At 40.1% G+C, this 23,155-nt stretch overlaps 3 protein-coding genes across 11 annotated transcripts in view; 2 read left to right on the forward strand and 1 right to left on the reverse strand.

Moving 5' to 3' along the window:
- Nucleotides 1-3,892, forward strand: part of adcyap1r1a (adenylate cyclase activating polypeptide 1a (pituitary) receptor type I) — a 43,214-nt gene extending 39,322 nt beyond the window's left edge. For 3 of the 5 annotated variants that reach the window (XM_052088280.1, XM_052088282.1, XM_052088284.1), the window contains one exon: nucleotides 154-3,892. In XM_052088280.1, coding sequence (XP_051944240.1) covers nucleotides 154-378 — 225 coding nt within the window. In that variant the 3' untranslated portion in view covers nucleotides 379-3,892. The remainder of the gene's footprint in view (nucleotides 1-153) is intronic. The other 2 variants (XM_052088281.1, XM_052088283.1) reach the window with 1 other exon arrangement.
- Nucleotides 3,893-5,415: 1,523 nt separating this feature from the next.
- On the reverse strand, nucleotides 5,416-17,912 carry ghrhra (growth hormone releasing hormone receptor a). Of its 3 annotated transcripts, none has more exons than XM_052088303.1 (13): nucleotides 17,617-17,912; nucleotides 16,214-16,322; nucleotides 10,997-11,104; nucleotides 10,767-10,867; nucleotides 10,591-10,688; nucleotides 9,886-10,018; nucleotides 9,634-9,787; nucleotides 8,874-8,934; nucleotides 8,707-8,776; nucleotides 8,533-8,627; nucleotides 6,131-6,260; nucleotides 5,972-6,013; nucleotides 5,416-5,729 (listed from the first exon to the last, which is right to left on the reverse strand). In XM_052088303.1, exons 1-13 carry the CDS (start codon nucleotides 17,701-17,703, stop codon nucleotides 5,583-5,585), a joined length of 1,335 nt encoding a protein of 444 aa, XP_051944263.1. In that variant the 5' UTR covers nucleotides 17,704-17,912; the 3' UTR covers nucleotides 5,416-5,582. The 3 variants fall into 3 exon arrangements, with proteins under 3 accessions (XP_051944263.1, XP_051944264.1, XP_051944265.1); XM_052088305.1 differs by having other exon boundaries at nucleotides 5,580-5,729; nucleotides 6,131-6,256; XM_052088304.1 differs by lacking the exons at nucleotides 16,214-16,322; nucleotides 17,617-17,912 and adding an exon at nucleotides 12,773-12,922.
- Nucleotides 17,913-17,961: 49 nt separating this feature from the next.
- Nucleotides 17,962-22,957, forward strand: cfap300 (cilia and flagella associated protein 300). 3 transcript variants are annotated; one of them, XM_052088321.1, is made up of 8 exons: nucleotides 17,962-18,092; nucleotides 19,997-20,057; nucleotides 20,171-20,252; nucleotides 20,902-20,965; nucleotides 21,034-21,191; nucleotides 21,264-21,436; nucleotides 22,041-22,107; nucleotides 22,196-22,957. In XM_052088321.1, exons 2-8 carry the CDS (start codon nucleotides 20,050-20,052, stop codon nucleotides 22,325-22,327), a joined length of 684 nt encoding a protein of 227 aa, XP_051944281.1. In that variant the 5' UTR covers nucleotides 17,962-18,092; nucleotides 19,997-20,049; the 3' UTR covers nucleotides 22,328-22,957. The 3 variants fall into 3 exon arrangements, with proteins under 3 accessions (XP_051944281.1, XP_051944282.1, XP_051944280.1); XM_052088322.1 differs by lacking the exon at nucleotides 17,962-18,092 and adding an exon at nucleotides 18,771-19,403; XM_052088320.1 differs by lacking the exon at nucleotides 17,962-18,092 and having other exon boundaries at nucleotides 19,729-20,057.
- The last annotated feature ends 198 nt before the right edge of the window (nucleotides 22,958-23,155 follow it).

The raw sequence follows: 23,155 nt of genomic DNA on the forward strand, positions 1-23,155 counted from the left end.
GTCAAAATATGCTGGGACTCAAGAATCATACACTCTTCACACCGAACGGGATAAACGGTGTTGAAAACAAATGAATGGATGGACGGATGAACTTTTGACCTTGCTAAAAGTTGAGTCGATACCTAAAGTACATGTAAAAATGACGTTGTGAAGTTTCTCCCTGAAGGTGCAGTCCGAGATCAAGAGGAAATGGCGCAGCTGGACGGTGAACCGATACTTTGCTGTGGACCTGAAGCAACAGAGGCACCCGTCGCTGGCCAGCAGCGGTGTGAACGGCGGGACGCAGCTTTCCATCCTGAGCAAGAGCAGCTCTCAGATCCGCATGTCCAGCCCGCTGGCGGAGAGCGCCAACATCAGCCTGCCCACATGAGCGTGTGATCACGTGACCTCGCCATCACCCGCCGCCGCCGCCGCCAGCCAACCGTCTTGAATGAATCCACACCAGGCGGAAGAGACCAAAGTGGCCCCCTGGCTCATGAGTACTTTTCAATTTCAGTTCCTCTCAATGGTGCACTTGGGTTTTAATTCAAATCAATCAAAGGAGGCATTCTCATAGTTTACTCTACCCCCGACCTTCTTTTTTTTTTTTTTTACATTTTAATCTAATTTAATTGATTCCGATGGTCAAAAATGTGTACAATGACTATCAAAGTGCCATAAAAGTCCAAAGTTAAAAAAAACAACAACCTTTGCCTTGCTTATGACCCTGACCCCAACTCTTACTCCAACCCTAATACAATGCCGAAACCCAACCGAACCTATAAATCCCAATAGAAATCTTACCTTACCTAAACATGAAGCCTAACCCGACCCCTAAAATCCTCATTTAAGTGTTATACTGTATTTGACTTTTTTACAGTCAGCCGTAAGTACTAAGTATGTCAAAAGAACAAAAAAAACAACAACCCAAAAACGAATTGTGGACTTTGTAAATATTTTGAGAATAGACAAGTATATCTGTTTTATGATTGCGTTTACATAACTATTGTAATCCAATGTCCACCCCCCCCCCCCAAAAAAAAGGACTGGAGTCCTAACCTGTAGATCTCATCCCATATTTAACTCAATATGAGGGACTATTCAAGTAGACTTAGTGCCAAAATGAATGACTTTTCTATGAATTCTTCGACGTCTACCGTGCAATAGAGCAGTGCCATGACTTTTTATTGACTTCATCTGCAGCTTTACACGCGGCGTACAAGGATATCAAGCTCCCCTTCCACCCCTCGCCCACTGTCGTGTGCGTCTACAAAAAGTGCCTCGTCCCCCACTCGTTTTTATTTATTTACAATGGACATTGAAAAAAAGCCATTTCCTGCATTGAATGTACAGTGTTGTGCTTTACTCCGCATGTTGCTATGAAGTTTTTATTTATTTATTTGCTTATTTTTGTCTTGGTGAATCATTTTTTTTCTTTTTTAAGGTCCATTTTCACATAGACAGTATTTCAAATATTAGTGTAACATTTACAAAAAAAAATCATATTGACTACTACACATCACGCTTTATCATTTTCAATTCATTTTACTTATTCATACATACATGTACTGTATTTTATATATATATATATATATATATATATATATATATATATATATATATATATATATATATATATATATATATATATGTATATATATATATATATATATAATATTTATATACACACACACATATGCATCATCTTCATTCACCCTCTCTGATTAAAATGTCACCCCAGAAAAATATTGTAGTATTATATCACTATTATTACATTTATGATACATCAGTATCATATGCAGTGGAATCTCCAATTTCAGAACATATTATCCCCCCATAGGAAATCATGTCCAAAAAATTCATCCGCGCGCCTAAATCCGTATAGTCAAAAGTAACATTTTCTCAACTGTCAAAAGTGTGAAAAAAGGGGAAAAAAAAGAGAACCGTTTTACAGTTTGAAGACGTCTTACAAACATGTAATGGCGTAGCGCTTTTCTTACACACTCAACTCAACTGTATTTATAGAGCACTTTCAAACAGCCATCGCTGCATATAAAGTGCTGTCCTTTTAGCAATTAACATATACAATAAACACACGGTTCTTGCTGGAATTAATACATGGATGTTTACAGTAGATGAGCTGAAGTCTCATTGGATTTGCTGCGATCTCATGTGATGTGACACGTAATGTTTTCGGTGGTTTTCTTGAATGTCCGAACTGTGCCACAATTTTCGTCTTATTGTCATAATTTTGTGTGTGTGTGGAGGGGGGGGGGGGGGGGCGATTGCTGCTGCTTACGTGCATTATCACCAGCTGTCATTCTGAGTCTGAATGCAGCTCAGATAGTAACGACCATGTCTCAAAGCTGTTAGCTGTATGTGTGTGCTGTATCTGTGCCCATTACAAGGGGTCAGTCATGTTTCTTTTACATTTTTATTAGTTGGGGGCGGGAGAACGTCGCAAACACGGGGCACAAGTTCGTAGAAACTCAACTTAACTTTATTTATACAGCGAGCGATCCTTCATTTGCACAAACGAGGTCACATTATGCCAAGCTAGGCGCTAGCTAATGTTCTAGTTCGTGAGCTGCCAAAATGCGATTTATGTGAACTAAAATGTGAAATAAAATAAAATTGTCAGATGTAACCAGAAGTAATTGTACTACGCTTATTTATTTATTTGTCCCTACATTTTCATCGGAAATCATATACTTTATAAATGTTTTTCCATGACTTTTGATGTATTTATTTAATTTTGGCACACAAAAATTGCTCTTATCACGTTGCATGAATGATACATTGTATAAATATAAAGACAATTTTACAAATGAATAAATAAAAATAGGCTTAAAACATTCAAAATAGTTTACATGAAATTAAATGAAATTTCAACATAACGGCCTTATGTACAAGGATTTTCAACAAAACAACAACAAAAACAAGTTAATATTGTGATTTTCCCGTGCCTTCTGTGAGGTCAGAGTATTTCCTTTTCCAAAAACAAACTGTGAACTTTTTTGAGTCCTCCAATCACTTTTTACTTTCTCATTTAGCTTCACATTGTGTGACATTGAGCTTGATATCTCCAGCTTCGGGTGAGCGCACTTGGGCTCTTTTCGTGTATGTGTCTGTGTCAAAGAAAAGAGGGCAAAAGGCCATAGTTGGACAGTTCAGGGAATTTACAACTGCTTGTTAAGCGCCAGGTGACAAGCTAGTGCTTCGGCTTGTTAGCTTCGCTTAGCACAACTTTTTTTTTCCTGCAAAAATAAATATGTCGAGCTATCACTTTATTTAAAACCTTTTACAAGCACCTCAAAACCTACTGAGCTAATTTTTGGGTAAATTAGCACAAACTGAGCTAGGCTAGGCTATGCAGAGTTCAGCGGGCAACTGGTCTTAGATGGAAAGCAATTGAGAACATTTTTCAACTGAATATTAAAAGTGTCTGAAGTATTTTTGTGTGTGTTTTACGAACTGTGAGTTTTAGTTTATTGCCAATGCATTTTTGAATGTACAGTTGTCGCTCAGCTGCTCTTCTATGATGCTTGCTATGAATCTACATGGTGTTTTATCACATATATATATATATATATATATATATATATATATATATATATATACAGTATATATAGTATTATTGTGTATTTCATTTTCAGATTTTTTTTACCTACTGGTTGAGTCCTGCAGTGTTACGACTGCATTTTAAACGCTTGAGTTAGCAAGCGTGTAATAGTAAAATGAATGCTAGTGTCTGTAGTGACATGCATACAAGAAAAGTAAATGTATATATGGAGAAAAAAAACGCGATATTTGTTCATCCAGCTTCCCGTGTCGTAAAAAAAAGTGAGGTCCAACATTCACATCCATGTTGTGTACATCTGATGGCTCAATAAATATGTGCAAAATTGTCGTACCTGATTGGTAGCTGTTGGTTGCACGTTTATTTTATTGCAGTTGTATTTTTTTTTGTTACTTTAAATTTAAAAATGTATTAATAAGTCTACTTTACGGAGTGTATTTATTTTTAAAAAGTTAAAACATTTTTGAAAATTGAGAGAAATTGTAAAATTTGAGCACCCTTTTTGCTCTTTGGCTTTACAAATATTATTGAAATAACAGAAATTGAAATTGCTGGATTATCCTGCTACATGTTGTATCATCTATATAGCCATGATCAACAACAGCCATAATGGTCCCTAATATGAAGGAAACAGAAACATAAAATAGAGTTTGAGAGTTTGTAAAAACGAAATCAAAGCAGAATTGGCGAAAAATGAAGTAAATATTTAATATTTTACGGTTACAGTATTTAATATTTCTTCATCTTTTCCTTCTCTGACTCAACTTAAACCTGCAGAAACGTTTCCTATATTTTTCATCGTTTCATTTTACATCTTAGCTTGAATGGTTTCTAAAAATACAGGTTTTTGTACTTCAAATTACTTTGAATGTTGTGTTATGCTCTGCAGTCCTTGAATGCCCAGAAAGGCGCGTCTAAATAATTGTTAATCATATTGAAAGAGAAATACGAGTTACATATATTTTATTATTTTTACAGTTTTCAAAATACACATCAGTTATTTCTCACGCATTATGAATTTTTATTCATTACTGTGCTTTTTTTATCACATCATTTACATAAATCTCCTTTGTCCACAGCTACAGGGAAAATTCAGTATATGTCATAGAAAATATCATGTAAAATACTGTGTGACAATATGCAAGTGTGGACTGACTAAAAAGTGCTGAGTGATACTGTACATTAATGCTAAAACCAGAAGACAAAACACAATTTCCACACTTGGTTTAAAATATAAAAACCCCAATTCTAATGAAGTTGTGATGTTGCCCATCCATTCATCGCGGGCCTGCTGGAGACGATCCCAGTTTGGGGCAAAAGCTAAATGATCAATTTGAATGTGAAATATCATGTCTTCGTAGTCCCACCTTCAATTTTATTGGGGTTTGTGCATTACGACACTGGAATATTGTCATCATAAATGCTCAGTCTAACCATGGTGATGCCATTTTTAATTTGGTAACTCGCTTAGTGAAAATTAAATGATAATGACAAAAGGGAACATCAGAGAATGCAGACAGTACAAAAAAATATATCAAGCCAAAATGTACCAAGAAAATACATATGAGTTAATCCATTAAAAAAAAAAGACTTGACCATTAAATTGTGAACTGTAATCTGAAATAATTATATTTTTTTCACTGTCTTTTAAAACTATTCTAGAGGTTCAGAACTTTTCACAAATCACAACCATTGATCATGACCCACGGGGATCTGTTATTTTTACAAATTATTTAACAATCTAAAGCTGTGAAAATGACATATAATTAATATTTTTTTTTTATTCAATTGTGAAATAAAATGTGAATCAGCTCAGATTATTTTTTTCATTAGCCTTATCATTATTATTTTTTAAATTTCCTAAGGCCCAACATAAAACACTTTTGACACATGGTATAAACACAAAGACTCACACAGGATGTGCCCTCAAAAGGCTCAGTGCAGCACAGAACAAGTCAATCCACCTTCTTGTTCTCACAACCCAAAATGTGGATTTGAATGTCCATTCAGTTTTTGCTTACGGTCATACAGTAGAGATGTTGCCGGTGGAGGGGGGCCGCTGTAGCCCCGCGTGTGCTCCAACACTAAACTGACTGATGCTTCGCTTGGCTGGCATACGCTGACTTTGGTTGTGACATTTCCAAAGCCACCTCCGCAACTCCGCCTGCACCTGGGAAGCAACCAAATTTCTTGCTGTGTACTACTGTATTATCTTTAATTGAACCACAAAAACATGGTGCGGTTGTCAAGCAAGAACTGGACCCCCACAAAGAAAATATATTTTGAGAGGCCATTTGCAATGGGTTATATGTTATGTTTTGTTTTTTCATTAGGACACCCGGGAAATTATCTTAAATTGTGGGGAAAAATACATTAAGTGTTCTTTAAAATGGTTGAACACGACTGGCTTACCTCTCCATTCATGAAACAGTAAAGCAGAGCAACCACAAAGCCCTGAAAAAAAGCAACAGACTCCATCTTTGAAACCAGAATAAAAAGGTAGTCCGAATAATGTTTTATGATCCCCCCCACAAAAAAAGTCTGCTGGTGTGTTTGAGGAGCTGATGGTACCTGGAAGGATCCGAGGCCCAACTCGATGTAGAGCCGGGCTGCCACACCTGTGTTCTCGGGCAGGAAGGCAAACACAGTGTAGTGCATCCCAAACAGAGGGATGAGGAAGAGCGTGGATTTCGCCAGCTTTCTGAGGAACAAAACAAAAGTTCACACGGGAGATGATAAGACAACACCACAACATTCCGGTCATTAAAGGCATCCTTTTATTTGAAATGGCAAGGGAGAACCAAATGCAAATTTCCAATCAGTGGATTAAATGTCATGAGACAAAACAGTAACTCGGTGCTCTGAGAGTTGAGTTGAAATCAGAATTGGATGAATTATGTGTTTAGTTTTCGCCGACAGCGCGCCAAACTTCACTGTCATAATCGGGTTAAACAACAAAAACATTTTTATTGCAAACACTGACACATCGAACAACTAAACGGTGGTTTAATTTGAATGCAAATAACCAGCTTTTATTTTTTTATTTTCATGACGTTTTCCAAAATCGTGAATGAAAAAAACCCCACCATATGCATTCAGTTCATAAATCAGACTTTAATACTGGTTAATAAAAACACATTTGTAGACAATTTTGGATGAGTTCATTCACTACTTCGCTCGTTGTACCTTAGCATGTTAGCATTTGATCAATTGTTATTATCTTTGGACTCTTATCCAATGGTGATGTTTACATCCATGCAGCCATCCATTTTCTGAACCGCTTTATCCTCACAAGGGTCATGGGGCATGGTGGAGCCTATCCCAGCTGTCTTCGGGCAGTAGGCGGGGGACACCCTGAACCAGTTGCCAGCCAATCGCAGGCCACACAGAGACAAACACCCATCCACGCTCACCCTCAAACCCAAGGGACAATTTCAAGTGTTCAATCAGCCTGACATGCATAGTTTTGGAATGTAGGAGGAAACTGGAGTACCCGGAGAAAACCCATGTAGCCACGGGGAGAACATGCAAACATAACCCGGATCGAACCCACAACCTCTGCACTGTGAAGTCGACGTGCTAACAACTGGACCGCCAGGTGACAGCTTGACCATGGAAAATATGCGGTGTGTGTTAGGGTCCCCCGCGACCCTAGTGAGGATCAAGCGGTTTGGAAAATGGATGGATGGATGGATGGTGTTAGAGCCACAAGGAAAATTTGGTTAAATTATATATTTAGCTATTTCTTCACCTTTGAATAATTTGAATTGACCAGGTGCAACCTGTTTTGCTTGTACTTGATGTTTTATATTTTTGCTATTTTACTTACAGTAAATGTATTAAGAATACAGTTCAAAGGTATCTGGGCTCCATTAGTTGTCCTGCCTTTAGGCATTTAAAAAGCTTGATGCTGTTGGGTGGTGATGACGTAAGCATCATTCGGAAGACAGTCGGACCTGAAGCAACAACTTTTTTACGTGGATAGTGTAATGTATCATTGTGTTCATGGGCTAACGTTACACTACTTAGTCTTTTTTTGGAACACCTTAATACTTTGTGTTCAAGAGGAAATAAAGCGAAGTCCCTTTTTTTGTCGTCGTTGCTGAACGGAAAAGCCCGTCGAAGAAAGGCACGAGTCGGGAATCTTCATGCCCTGCTGACGTAGTGACAAAAAGATAGTAAGTTGCCGCTGTAGTATGTTTGTACGATTTCTTATTTTTGTGAGTTGATTTACAGTACATTTACATCAACTTCACGTTACGTAGTTAATGATATCGCTGCTTTTATGACGGGGCTGTTGTTAACCTTAGCATGATTTCAATTGTTATTATCTTTTATGCAAACGTTTAAATGTTGTTTTAAACATTTTTATGACCTGTTAGTCACAAACTCCTGCCATACTACCAAAATGCGTTTTCTATCAAGCCAGTATATATATCACACCTAATATTTGTCTTACCGGTACTAAAATGTATCGATTTATTTATTTAATTTGTGAACACTGTTTGAAAAATCCCGTTGGGTGACAAATCTATTTCTGGTATCGTGTGCTATTTTTAAGGTCTTCCCGTCTAAATGAATTCAGTTGAACACTAATCAAGTAGAAATATTATCCAGTACAGGTCCTGTATGACACTTTTTTCCTTTACACAATAATCACTCTATATGTGTTCGGGTCAAAAGGCATTAGCAGGAAGCATTAAATTAATCTAATTTCTCAGCTAAATCCTCTTAAATAGCTCTAATAAACGGCATCAAGGTTAAACATGATGATACGTTTTGAGGGTACGACCTTGGCGGAGGTTTGCCTTGCTGCCGGAGATCACAGACTTGATTTCCAAAGTCAAATTCAATCATTGCAAAGTTGAAAGAAGCCTCAGGAAGATGCTCACTCCTCCAGGTTATGACTCCTGCCAGTTTGTGAACCTCATTCCGAGTCAACCCCTTTTAATATTTCATCCTCCGCGACTCACATAAAATGTCCAGTGTCGTTGTTCCTGGATATGGCGGAAGATTTGAGCTTCTGGACGAGGATGCGGATCACGTTGATGAAGATGACGATGTTGACCTGTTAGATATGACAGCGGTGTCTTAGCGCGAGCCATCCATCGCAGTCTTTGGACATGAAACAAACAAAATCCGCTCACCAGCAACGTCGCTGTGATTGGACCTTTAATGATCCACCAAATGCCAACGTTGTCAGTGTCATCCCAGCAACTAGTCACGTATGAAAGAAATTGAATAATCATTTTGTTTGTTTGTCGTGACATGACCCGATGCAACAACGTATGGTAGTGTATACTGTAAATCTTACCCTCTGTCATCATAGAAAAATCTCATGAGCACCCAGGCGATGAGAATCGTCGATGGGAGGCCTGTGAGGAAGTAAGCAAGCAGCGATGAGAGGAGACTGTGTGGAATTTTCAACAACAACCAAAAGGGAGGCAGTAGGTCACCAGGGCATTTAATGAAATTCAATTATAATAATACACCTTGCTTCGCTTTTTTTATATTAATTTTTTCATTCATAACATTTTAATAACCCATTTAATTTATAATCCAATAGATAAGGAAAGTCACACAATGAACCATATATTTTTTAAATTAAATTAACATTTTAAGATTTGAATTTGGACTTGAAAATACCAAATATATTTGAATAATAATACAGGGATTGGGATGGGTTGGCATGTTTGAAATCCCCCCCCCCCTAAAAAAGAAATAAATCAAATCTGAGAAAATATGAATCTGGGGGAGCTGAACAACCACTATGCAGGGGCTATCTGTAGTTGTATCACCATTCACCACTAGATGGCAGACATGTCTTAGATGTGCTTACACTGGGTCTTTTACTAGTAGTAAAATATACTGTGATGATGACATTGAAGGCTCGAAATTCTTGTGCGTTCTGAATACAAAGTGATATGAGTCGATCTTTGCAAACTGCAACTTTAATTCGCCAATCTGAAAAAAATGCACACCGTCCTCCGCAAATTGCTTCTTTCCTCGTCCTTCACTCACATGGCAGACAAGATAAGGATGGCTCTCGACACCTTAATTAACACCAAACTTACCCCATCCAATCACGATGTACCACCAGAAGTACTTCCTCTGGGAGACGAAGGTGAGCGCCAGCAGGGTCTGCAGATACATGCCCTCCACCAGCAACCAAAAGTAATTGGCCAGGATGCTGAACTGGAAGAACGCCACGGCCGACTTGCACGCCGTCTGACGGGGAACAACGGGTCCGTCCGTTTTTTAGGTTTTTTTTTATTTTAAATTAACTTCTTCACATACTTGACGTCTCTCAAGTAACTCAAGCTCACCGTGGACACGGAGCAGTGGTCCACCGTCTCGTCGGCGAACAGCACCGTGTCTTTGACGAAGACTGCGATGGCCCTCAGGATGAACGAAGAGAAAAGGTTGACGTGGATGTAGTTCCTGGTGCAGCGGAACTTCCTGAGAAGACGGGGTTGGGGGGGGATCAGCCGGGGACAGCGGTTACTACTTATTGTATATATAATATACCGTGTATATATATATATATATATATATATATATATGTATATATATATATATATAGGGCGGCCCGGTAGTCCAGTGGTTAGCACGTCGGCTTCACAGTGCAGAGGTACCGGGTTCGATTCCAGCTCCGGCCTCCCTGTGTGGAGTTTGCATGTTCTCCCCGGGCCTGCGTGGGTTTTCTCCGGGTGCTCCGGTTTCCTCCCACATTCCAAAAATATGCATGGCAGGCTGATTGAACACTCTAAATTGTCCCTAGGTGTGAGTGTGAGCGTGGATGGTTGTTCGTCTATGTGTGCCCTGCGATTGACTGGCAACCGATTCAGGGTGTCCCCCGCCTACTGCCCGGAGACGGCTGGGATGGGCTCCAGCACCCCCCGCGACCCTAGTGAGGATCAAGCGGTATGGAAGATGAGATGAGATATATATATATATATATATATATATATATATATATATATATATATATATATATATATATATATATATATATATATTTTTTTTTTTACCTGAAAGCGGTGAACAGCACGACGGCAGTTATGAGCGAGATGAGCGATGTGGCGTAGCCCACGGTGTACACTTGTCTGAAAGTGGACAGATAACTGGTCTGCAATCAGGGTAACAAAGCACAGAGCAGCCTTGTTAATATATTGCGGGAGAAGAATTGTGAGTGATTTCAACTAACCTCTGATTCGGGTCCACTGTCGTCGCTAAAAGCACACACTTCCTGGTAGGGCGGATAAATGTCCGACCAGCCGTCTGCTGTACAGTTTCTGTAAACGAATCCTTACCACGCAGGCAAAGAGAAAGCAAGGATGTTTTTAATGGTCAACAACAAAGTGCAAAAGCCCATTTTGGAACCCAGCAGTAGCCCAATACAGATTCCAAGGTGTACTTTGAGCATTTTCAACTGACCTCGACCTCTGGAGAAATGCTGAAAGATGCCAGAGCACGACAGGTTGATCACCTGACCTACGTCGGCTCTCAACCAGCATCCAATCTGGTCCCACTCCGTCTGGCATCCTGGAAGCAGCCACAAAAGGCTTTTGATCAAACAAAATCAGTCATTTGATCTTTTGTCCGTTGTTGCCCACCAAAAAGTAGGTCGGTATATTTGAAATCCAATTTGTTTGAGCGACATCAAACCCTAACGCAATGCCACAACAAAAACCCAAATCCTAGCCTTAAGAAAAGTAATCTAGTTTTGGTGTTCATTTCATTTTTTTAATACACTGAGTATTTCTCGTGCGCATGATTAAAAAACAAACAATACGTTTTGTGTAAGAAAGTAAAGTACAATTCTTAAACAACCGACCTTCCTTCTTCTGCTGTACAGCAACACAGAAATAAACACAATTAAAACGAACCCCAAAAGTTCACGTATGATATTCATTGATAAAAACTAAAAGGACGTACAGTTTTACTAATATTATGGTCAGTTTTGTAAATGTACGATTTAGTTTTTGAAAATCATTTCTATTTTGTTCACAAGAAAGCTTTTTGTCAATTTTAGCTTCCGTTTTCTCTTTCGTTTTCATGATTTATCATTTTAATTGGACCATTTCGACCCCTCTCTCCTGTGTCAACAAAAAATGTCAAAACGTAGTGTTTGATGTTATTTTTCTTCATTTACATAAATAGTTCAGTCATTCATTGCTAGCCTAACGGGGGTTTCTTTACCCAACAAATCAGAATATTGTACGCTGTTTTTTTGTTTTTTACATACGTGCATATGTAATATTTGTAACTTGAATATGTTATAAATTGAGGGTTATTTAACATGAAGGATTAGTTGTATGTATTTTACATGTGATTATAATTATATTTTGCTTCCGATGCTGATGTAGCCTTCTGTGAAAAATTAGTTTGACACCCCTGGCCTGACCTTTTCTCTCCATATTCCATATAAACACTGTACCTTCTCTCTATCAGCCTTAAACCTCCTCAAATATTTTTTGGACATTTGTCTAAGGGTTCATCAAACAACCTGACGGTTTGCATCCGACAAAGCGGCTAAAAAGAATCCTTCCCTCATTCTCCTTTCTAAAAGTGTCTCGCTCGGGCCGTTGCTTCCTGTCACACGGTGCATCTTTTTTTTTCTACGGGACTGTCTTACATTTCAGAGTCTCTTACATAACATTCGTCATCCGGGACGAGTGCCGAGCAGACTAGGTGAAGGTAAACAAGTCAAGAAGAGTCGGAACTTCGCTAGAGCTCACAATGAGAAGATGACAAAACGTACAGTGACTAATATTAGAAGAATAGAAATAACGGGGGAGGGGATGTGTCAGTCATAATGCTCCTGGCTGATGTGACAGCAAAATAAATGTCAAATATATTCAACGCAGGAAAAAGTTGCGCAAAAAAAGCAAATGCTGGAAGGATTTATTTAAAAAAAAAAAAAAAAACGCCAACCTGTTCTCACTCATGTTCAGTTAGGAGGCGGAGTTTGTTGCATCGCAAATCAAGGACCCATGAGTACATGAATTCAATCAGAAAATATAATTTAGGTAACCTTAACATGAACGACTATACTGAAATGAAAAAAAATGATAATAATTAACAATTCAACAAAAGCTGACACTTCGATTGATTTTCAAGGCTAACCAACCCAAAATGTTGGAAGAAGCGTCTAATTTTTTTCCATGACATCTCCTTCAAACGTTTAGGGAGTATTTCTCGATGTCTTACCTAGAGGCTGATTAGATTTTGAAGGCATTACTAGCCACAATGCTGAGCAGTAACTTGTCTTGTTCATTTTGAAAATCTATTTGCCTCCATTCGCGTGTGTTTAGGTGAAGACGTGACGTCATCTCAATGTGGGACCTGAAGCGGACGGTAATGCGCGGGGGGGGGGGGGGGGGGGGGGGTAACGCGCACGGAATCAAGTCTCCTCCGAGGCTTCCTGTCAAAAAGGTCACGTCAAGGATGTGCAATTCAAAAATCAAAGTCAAAAATGTCAAATGTGACAAAAGTAATGTCACATTTGACGGGTATGTGTGTAAATATGTCATCTGGATGTGTCGGTGCAGCAAAATGAATTGTGCTGCACACACGAGACACTTTTTCAGATGCACGCCACACACTATCATTGCCCCTCGTCAGCAGGCAATGTTTTCAACAGCGTGGGTTGCTTTGTGTTTGCCAATTTTTGATGTATCAACCTAGATTTTTTTTAATGATGGGAACTATGACTATTCTTGGTGTTCCTATCCAATTTACATGAAAATAGATGATGCGCCGATTTATTCATAATAATGCTTGGTTTGACTTATCATGTGAGAAAGGTATTTATTTAACCCTTTCATGCACCCTGTAACCTGATAACACGACGAGCTGTCCACTGTAGTAACCGCTATCCCTAAAATCTGGTTAACCAGATGTGTACGATTGCATTGTTGCAAGTATATGTATTTTATTTTGTCAGTCATTTCTATTGATATGTATCCTTATAGAATCTAATTTGGTTCATTTTCACCCTTATTATATTGATTATATATGACCTTGTTTATTAGTTATTTACATGTACATGCATAGTGAGTGTCTGGCAACCAGTTCAAGGTGTACCCCACCTACTGCCCAGAGACAGCTGGGATAGGCTCCAGCACACCTGCAACGATCGTGAGGATAAGCGGTGCGGAAAATTGGAAGGCTGGCACCCACAACACATGTCCGCAGAGCGCAGCATTTGTCTGCCTGCACTTCGATCAAATCCAACAAAACTGCATTACTCCACCTGCGCCACAACTTAGATCTGCCCTTAGCTGGCTAAAAGATCAATCTACTTTCCGCCATCGAATTACCAGGTAAGCCAAGGGCGTGTAATAGAAAACGCCCTTGTTCTGCCTAAATGCTCATGTTGGTTTCCCAGAAACGCTAAAGGAGGCTTGCACCTGCACAAAAATCAACATGCGCCCGTTTTTACACCCAAACGTGAGTGCACTGTCTCCAAAAATAGTGCCTCACAAGTGATGGAATAATTTTCCAGATTTATGTACAAAGTATGATAGATACATCTGGAACAACAAAAGCAACAAAAAGTCTGGTTGTATGAAAGTCCTCTAAACAGGGCATGCGTCTCCAAGCGTTACTAATAACATTAATAATGGCCGCATCGCATTGAAATCATTACGATGGTTCGCTGGATTAGTGGGTCACTAAAATGATTCGTTGTTGATGTCGCAGTTGTCAATGACACTGGTATGCATGTCCAAATGCGAATAGTCAAATTGTCTGCTGGCGACTTCCTATGTAAATGTGTGTACCACAGAAAGATACCAGTGACGTTTTTTTTGTTTCATTTGTTTTTTGTGAATTAGAACTGTCTGGCAGTTCAGTAAACTGTTGATTAAATGTCAACTGCACAATAAAAGCAAACATTTCCATCAAATGGTGATCGCCTTATTTTTGTTGGAATCATTTTGTTAAGCAGCCCTTCACTTCTTTTTACACTTATACCAATTGTCAATTAGAGTTACTATAGGCTTTATTATGGCAACTAAATGAAACGTGATGAGGAAGAAAGTAACATTTGTTTATTTATTTGAATAAATAATTATTTATTTTATGTCATTGTTATGAATGTATGCTTTTTATAAAGTACAATATTATAGAGTGCTATATTTCATACTAAAAAAAACACACACATTACATGTGAATTCACTTAACATGATTTTCTCCTGTGTTTCTTTTAATGAGCACCACGGAACGGATTATCTTCGACGTTGGATGTCGCAGCGTAATGAATTGACCTTTTCAAATCAATGAGGTCCTCGCCCTGACAAATGTTCCGAGCCGGAGCTAACAAAGAAGACAAATTCAGGAGGTTCTGTTTGAGGCTTTCTAATAATAAACTGTGGTGCGGTTCATTCATGAATTGGACTGCTTTGATATAGTAGTAAGATTCCCATGTGGGGATTGACTCTGTGTTGGCTTTGGAAGCTCAAAGTCAGCCAGATTTTCATTTTTAGCCATTAATGGAAAGAAAGAAGCGACATTCTGTGATGTAACATTTGTCCTCATTTTTCAAAACGTCACATGAAAAATGGAAACGTGAATTTTTTTTTCTTCCCAGACCGACATCTTTGTTGAAAGGTCCAATCACAAGGTAGGTTGACATCATTTCAGCCCCCTCGTGAGGCTCACAAACAGTGGCTTCAGTGCAAAAAGCCCATTTAGCGAGAGGAAGAAGCCCTGAGCGTTCCTCTCTGTTGGTTTGGCCTTTTGTGGCAGAGAAAGGGCTTTAAAAGGGACGTGTTGACACTTGAATGTCACCTTATTTAGGATTAGCCTCACTCTTTTGGAATTGCTTTGGAGACCCAAGGGAGACCGTGCTGATGATAACCGTGGATGGCGCCATCGCAGCGGGAAGGCTCGGAGTGAAGCATTAATGCTAACATAAAAAGCTAAATATTCATGTCATGGAAAAGAGTGGGGAAATGCTGGCCTCATAGTAAAAATAAAAATAAATCAATATTAAAAAGCCGCTGACTAAAAGAACGTACAGTGCAAAAACAAGATTTTGGACAGCTAGGCGAGTGAAGGGACGGCAGTAAACTGAGAGGATTCAGAAGCGACATGAGAAGGCAATTTTCAGCTTTCACCTGTTTTTAATGTCTTTTTTTTAATTGATTTGTACATTCCAAAAAAACAAACCGTCAATTTGATGACACATGTCATGCTACAGAAAGTAGCAGCCATGGCTAACGTCACCATGTCCATGTTAATAAGGGGCGTGGCCTTGACTGAAATTCAAGTGGGGCGGGGCTAGTGAAGTGACGCTGAATTCAAATCTTGCTAATTGTTTTAAAACTGCAAACTCACCCATGATAGACATCATGAAGCGCAAGCGTTTCGACGATGCAAATAAGCCGTGCGTTACTTTCTTTAAGATGCGCTAATCTAATATTAGTCTTACTGGAGGAAATCGCCTGCCATTTCATAATTAGCTTTTGCTTAGCCTTAACTGGATCCCGCAAAGGTAAATTCGATTGCACCTTTTCCTCATCTGTCTTCAGATAAAAACATCTTACAGTGTGCCGTCGTTTGTCACGTGAGGCGCGTTTGTTTATGTGCTTTTTTTTTGTGTGTGTGTGTGCGCACGCGCGCAAAGCATCATCTAGAGGCACCAACCGCTGTGCGTCGTCTGGTTCTCAACTTCTCTCTTCCTCGCCTGCTTGCAAGTCTCGCCGGCCCTCAGGTGCTGAACAATGATGGCGCAGTCCGGATGAATGGCTTCCATCTGAAAACATGACACAAGACAGCCGCCGTCAGCGAGACACACGCTCACACACACACACACGACACAAATGGCTGCTATTTTATTCTGTGGGATAAGAATGTGAAAAGTCACATCATCACTCTCACTTCCTGTTGGGTCAAAATGAATTTTTGCTGTCCGATCAGTATTTTAGGCACCACGACCAGATGTTGCCATGGATGGACATTGTCTGATTGTGACCTACTGTCAGCTGCAGTAAAGTGTCCCGCTTTGCTGGGTTCTGTGTAAAAGGCAAAGGCAGATAAACTCATTGGCAGTGACAACCTTGCGTAATCTTTTATTATAAGGGGGCTCAATGGTTTCCTTTGTGAACTGCGCTGCGCCACCCACCTGTGTGTCGTTGTCTTCCACAACATTGGGACCGCTGCGACAAGTTTAACACGTGATTTTCCTGCCTTGTGAAAGCAATCGTTGCTGTCCGAAAATTAATTTATATATATATCACGCCGGATGTTTGTAAAGATGTCGTCTGATTATCGAACTGCAGGATGCAATCACAAAAGTCAAGAGCAGCGATATCGCCCCCCCACCGCCCCGCCTTTGCTTGGTTCTGTCCAAAATGCACATTCAGTTAAATTCTCTGCGTGAAGAAGTTTTACACTCAATCATGATCTGATTTCGGACCCTGGCCAACTCCACTACACCGCCGGTCTGATGTCATCTGATTATCTGATTGCAGGAATCCGTTTACCCAGTCACGGCAATATCCCGCCTTTGCTTGAGTACGTATAAAAAGCATAGTCGGTTACATTCTGGACTTTCAGTAACGGCTGTGACATATCAATTAAGCTTGATCTCTTTCTATTATCTTGTTGCTGTCTGACAATTTTGTATTTTTTTTTTTGCATGACTTGGCAAAGCCCCTCCTGCTTGGGTTTGTATTCCAAGGAACTGTCAGGACCTTCTGATACCGCCTGATGTGACAATTTGGCAGACTCTTTGGAGGGCTCAATCGTCTCTTGCCCGCGACCCCTCGTGACCTACGGTACGCCGCTGCAGTCAGCTTTGCAAACAAATGTGTCAGTCACTTTAAATATGAATCCAACTACACGACCTGAAGATGATGGAAGCCATTTTGCAATCCATCCAACAGTTCCCCCGGCTGATTAATTTCTTATAACATGACGGATGGTCACCCTGCCTAATGAACACTTGTTAGCGTTACCAGCCTAATGATGACATGTGAGCTCCATGCAGCTAAAAATGGCAAATAATCATGAACATGTCTGCAAATGAGAGATTCAATGACACTCACCGCGGGGACACAAAGACACAAGAAGAGGAGGAATTTCTCCCGATGTTTGGAAAATCTTTCTCGATTGGGCCTTTTGATATGTCTCATCCCGGTGGTGGTGATGATGGCGATTAATTCCAGATGATTTGAATCCTGTGTATGTGTGCAGAAGCCCCGCTATGAAATATGCACTGTGTCAACCTAAAATAGATGACTGCCAGATGCAAACTTCTGAGTCTCGCCCCTTCACTCTCTCTCTTTTGCACTCCCCCTCCTTCTCTCTCTCCCTCTCTCTAACTCTCTCTGAGAATCAGGTGAAGGCGCATCTCGGGAGAGGAAACAAGGCTGCACGGCCCATTTAAAGATACGACGTGCTTCCTCATCGCAAAGAGGAGGCAATCGGTCACGCGTTAATGAATATCAACGAGCGGCGGCGGGGGGCGTGCACGTCCCGGACAAATGCGTGTGCATGAGCAAATCCGCTTGATTTGATTGAGGTGACGGCTAACTCAATTACGTCCATTTAAAAAGTCTGCGCCTCTCAATGGATTCCTGCAAAGGTTCCGGCCTCATTAGGCCCACGCTGCGCATCACTTGGCTATGCTGGCGTCATTGATTTGTTGATTTCTAGCGTTCTTATTTGAGGGAGGCCTCTTGAGTGGATGACCCGGCCACCTGGACACCCGTCAATGTGATGTGGTGTCGTCTTAATGGGTATTTTAAACGCTTTGGGTGCTTCTCAAGTCCGTCAAATTGGAAAAGTCTCATTTTGTCTGTGGTGGTGTTTAGTTGTCCAGTGGTTAGCGCGTCAACGTCACAGTGTACAGGTCATGGGTTCGATTCTGGCTCTGGCCTTTTTCTGTGTGGAGTTTGCATGTTCTCCCCGTGGCTGTGTGGGTTTTCTCCGGGTACTCCGGTTTCCTCCCACATTCCAAAAAACATGCATGGCAGGCTGCTTGAACACTCTAAATTGTCCCTCGGTGTGAGCGTGAGCATGGATGGTTGTTTGTGTGACCTGCGATTGGTTAGCAACCAGTTCAGGGTGTCCCTCCGGCTACAGGCCGAAGACAGCTGGGATAGGCTCCACCCCCCGCGACCCTTGTGATAATAAAATGGATGGACGGATAGATCTTTTTGTTCTATTTGACGGAGGAATTTACGACCCACATGGTGAAACGTGTGTATGTGTGTGTGTGTGTGTGTGTGTGTGTGTGTGTGTGTTTGTGATGCTTGGAAGGCATCAAATTGACCACAGTAGAGAACCCATCTAGTGAAATTCCTCGGTGTGATACAGAGTAGCTTGAATGAGCATTTTAAGCCTGTGCTATACACGTGCGTAATATGCGTGCGTCAAAATGTTCTAATTGAGGAAGGCGTCTGACTGTCCTTCGTGAATGACCCACCAGTCAAAACGCTTATCAGCATGATGCAGCGTACAGTGGTTCGAAGGCGCGATGATGACGCTAGGTTACGAGAACACGACATTAATTAGCCCTCGGCTTGCCCACGGTAATGACTTACTGACAAACTGAGGTCATCTTGCAATTAGATGGAGAGTCACTCAAAACTCCCCGCTGTTGTTACGTCAGTTGTTTTCATCATACAAGATGGTTTGCGACATCAATCCAGTTTGTGTCCCAGCATATTTAAAGTGCCACACAAGAGTAAAGTCAGGATTCACAATGTAAATATGACAATTGGCGGGCATGATTGAAGGCCCCAACCTTTGCAGAAGACGTACATAAATGCCTTTTTCCCCACCCTCGGAGTCGTGCAAACAACCTTGGGAGCATTCGATTTCGAAAGAAGTAAGCATAAGAACAAGCCAAGGTAGTCTGTGATGGCGTATGCAATACATAAAAGTTGTTGCTGTGTTTTGTTGTTTTGGGGGGGGGGGTGTTTTAGTCCTGCATTTTATTAACCTGAAATTCTTTTAAAAATGATACACAATTATATCTAAGAAATAAGAATGCTTTGAATACTAAAAATACAAATATATATTATATTATAATTCTATATAATAATAATACCAATAATGTGTAATAATAAAAATTATACATTTTTTATTTTAAATAGGTTTTGCATTTTGATTTCATGATTTATTTATTTATGTGCAAATTCCTGACATTTTTGGGCTGTATAGTGGAGTTGACCGACGTTCGATTCTTCGAGAAAAGGCAACTTCTTGACTGTAGACGTCAGCGCGTCCGTTGTCATGGCAACGCAAAGGCTCGTGACCACACACTCGTCTCTGATTGGCCTGTTCTCGTCAAGCGCCACTTTTTTCCCGGAAGCCCTCCGATCCTCTCAGTTTTGTTTCTCTTAAGCGCGACAGTCGCACAACAATCTAACATGTCCGGAGATAAACACGACTTTGAACATACTTTTTCCTTCCGTCCAGTTCCCTTCAGGAAGTTCTCGTTCCTGGAGGAAAAGGAGACCGTAGCTCTGTTGATGAAATGGTAAACTCTGAGACAAGTGGTCACATCAAAAACATTTCTTAACAAGTTCTGTCGTCATCTTGCGGTGTCCTAATGGAAGTCTTTCAGTGGTCTTTCTTTCTTTCTTTCTTCAGGTCCATGCTTGGAAGACTCTCGGCGCAAACTTTCAGTTTTGACCAGAAATTTCACCTTTACGATAGCGACAGGTTTGCGCTGGTAAGACATGACGTCACACTCGCACAAGTTCATCAACAGTCCTGAAATATTGTTCCATTCATTTAGCAGTTTCCCCCCATACATTTAGTTTATTAAAATGTATTCATTCATTTGATTCTGTAATAATTTAATGCATTTTGAAGAAGAAAATATGAGCAAAATCAATAATTTTGCAAATACATTTTAACCCTTTCAGGTTACAGGGTGCATGAACGGGTTAAATAGATCTTTTATTAAATAAATGTTTAATTACATGATGATAATAAGCAATAATTGTATATTGCTTAATAAATAATAATGACATCAGTTAACATACATTATTTTAATTCTTCAAATTAGGGCTGCTAATAATTATTGCTTTGATAATTGATTAATTTGTTGATTATTTTGTCGCTTAATCAAATAGCTGGACTGAAAACATGTGTAGGGGTGTGTAGACTTTTTCTGTCAATACTGTATACATAGCAGGGTATGGACTTGCCTGCTTACTCATAATATCATATCATATCATATCATAATGTGGGCAATAAATGTTGATCCGTGGGGTGTTTTGATGAAGCAAGCCACAAACATATTATGAAGACACCTGGGAAGTGTTTCAAATTTGCTGTTCATTATTTGTGTGTTGTTGTCATCACTTTCTGTGCAGTGCTTCTTCACAGATTCTAGCGTGCTTTCCAGTGCAAGAACGACCGTTGCCTGGCAGTCTCTCGGTATGTCCTTTCATCTTAATGTCACTCAATCACAGTTTTTGGAGGTGAGATTTTCCTTTTCTTCACAGACAAACCAGTGGCATCAGTCGATGTCGAGGTGGTACCATGCACCAAGATCTCAATGGACTTATTTGATCCCATCTACACATGTGGCATTGTGGCACCCTCTGGACACATCGCGAGATGCTTACACGAAATCTACCCGGACTATGACAAACTCCGAGAGGTGAGACTTCCGTTTAGTTTCACCATTTTTTTATCGTCCACCTTCCAAATGGATGTTTCTGTGCGCATGCAGATGTTGCTGGATGAGGACTCGGAGAACTACCACATACTGGGGCGAGCCGAACGAGGGGAGTTGCTGTTTCGCCTCTTCAAGCACCTTTGCCTCGGAGGAGCGCTGAATCAGTACGAGGACACAGTCGAGCCTTATATCAGCATCACCAAGAAAATGTACAAAGAGCTCATCAGGTACAAATGGTGCAAGCCAATTTTGTTTTTGCCCAAAATGAAAACATCTATTTCCTGGTTAAACTAGCCACTCTAAAACTTTTATGAACTGAAAAAAATAATGTGTTTAAGGAGCTAAATTATGCAATTTTACCACATTTTAAATGAAATCAGTCCATATTAGGGGATGGCTCCGTCACATGCAGGTGACCAAATGCAAGCTGCGACCCGTATGGTGTTCGGCCAATGGCGAGTCCGGCTTTTGTCACAATGACCTGAGCTTTGCAATTTTGTGTCCCATCTATTTGCGAGAGCAGAGCCAGAGTGTGTGTGTGTGCGTGTGTGTGTGCGTGTGTGTGTGCGTGTGTGTGTGTTGGGGCACTCATGCAGACAATAAAAGCATTTTCGCTCATGGAAGCAGTACTTCATACACTACAACATCACTTTGGTTGTGGGTGTTTGGTTTGTGACTTTTAAGGCAAATATTGGTGAAACTGCAAATCGTACAACTTTGCTGCACAATGGGCATTTGTAGTGAATATAATAAATATATACGGATACGCAGTTTCAGAAATGACACATCTACAGAACTATTGTTTATCTTTGTTTTGTTTTTTTCACGCAGTGTTCAAAAGGATCCAGAAACTAAAAAGATCAACGTGGTTTCCATGGTGCTCAAAGTCCGCGTCTGGGTAAGTATAGCATCGATTCGTTTTGATGTATACTGAAAGGGCCAGGTTACCAAGTTCTCCTCATCTATTCTGTGTCTTTCCCTTGTAGGATGAGTCGGGTCAGTGCTACCCCGGGGGGCAGGATGAGGAGCAGACGTTTGCCTACCTGATTGTGGACCCCTTCAAACGCCACGTGACACTACTCTGCCACTCTTATGGTGTTGGAACTATGTGTATTTAATGGTGTAAATGATGTTGGAATACATTTAGCACATAGAGTTAAAACAGCAATGAGTTATTCAGTATTAGCATTCCATGTGCATCACTTTTTTTCCTCCACATTTTATGTTACAGCAAAAATCGAATAAATGATTTTTTTCCCCCACCACATTCTACACACAGAACCCCATAAAAAGCATGAGAAAAGTGGAGCAATGGTTCATTTTTCAGCAGAGCAATAATGCTGAGCCCACAGCCCAGACATCAAAGCTTCATATGCAAAAATACTTGAGGCTGTAATTGCTGCAAAATATATGTATTTATTTATTGACCAAAGGCTGTAAAAGCAGTGCTTGGGTATGCACATGTGATTTTTGATTATTAATATCATCCAACAGTTCCAAAACCCAACTTTTCCACGTTGAAATCAACAACGTGAAAAAGTTACAACAAAAGTACAGTAAAGTGTAGTTGGAACTCTTTTCGGATGCATTGTATGACATACACTGTATGTGGATGTCTTCTGCCCTCTACAGGGCCAGGGGCGACATAACTGTTCTAAAAAACCTGATTTCGACATGTTCCCGAAATACTCCTGCATTAAGAGTACAATATGTGACCAAAAAAAAAAAAACTAAATGAAGAAGTGATACTTGGTACTACTTTATTTATGCCACAAATCTGAATACAATGATTTCCTTAAAAAGAGAGGCCAGAAACTGTATACGTTCTCAACGCATTCTGGGGAATGTATGCTTTAAAAAAATGGACCATACCACAATCGCAAATTCTAATAAACATGACACACGTGTTTTATATTCGACACAGACATATAACTATGTTTTAAATC

The sequence above is a fragment of the Hippocampus zosterae genome, chromosome 15 (genome assembly GCF_025434085.1).
Source record: "Hippocampus zosterae strain Florida chromosome 15, ASM2543408v3, whole genome shotgun sequence".
In the NCBI taxonomy this organism is placed as follows: Eukaryota; Metazoa; Chordata; class Actinopteri; order Syngnathiformes; family Syngnathidae; genus Hippocampus; species Hippocampus zosterae.

Coding starts and splice junctions, on each gene's coding strand:
- ghrhra (XM_052088303.1), bottom strand. CDS start 17,703: ATGAGACATATCAAAAGGCCCAATCGAGAAAGATTTTCCAAACATCGG. Junction 8,628..8,706: donor CAATCACAGCGACGTTGCTG/GTGAGCGGATTT, acceptor CATATCTAACAG/GTCAACATCGTCATCTTCAT. Junction 6,014..6,130: donor TGGGCCTCGGATCCTTCCAG/GTACCATCAGCT, acceptor GCTTTTTTTCAG/GGCTTTGTGGTTGCTCTGCT.
- cfap300 (XM_052088320.1), top strand. CDS start 19,948: ATGTCCGGAGATAAACACGACTTTGAACATACTTTTTCCTTCCGTCCA. Junction 20,058..20,170: donor GTAGCTCTGTTGATGAAATG/GTAAACTCTGAG, acceptor TTCTTTCTTCAG/GTCCATGCTTGGAAGACTCT. Junction 21,192..21,263: donor ACTATGACAAACTCCGAGAG/GTGAGACTTCCG, acceptor GTGCGCATGCAG/ATGTTGCTGGATGAGGACTC.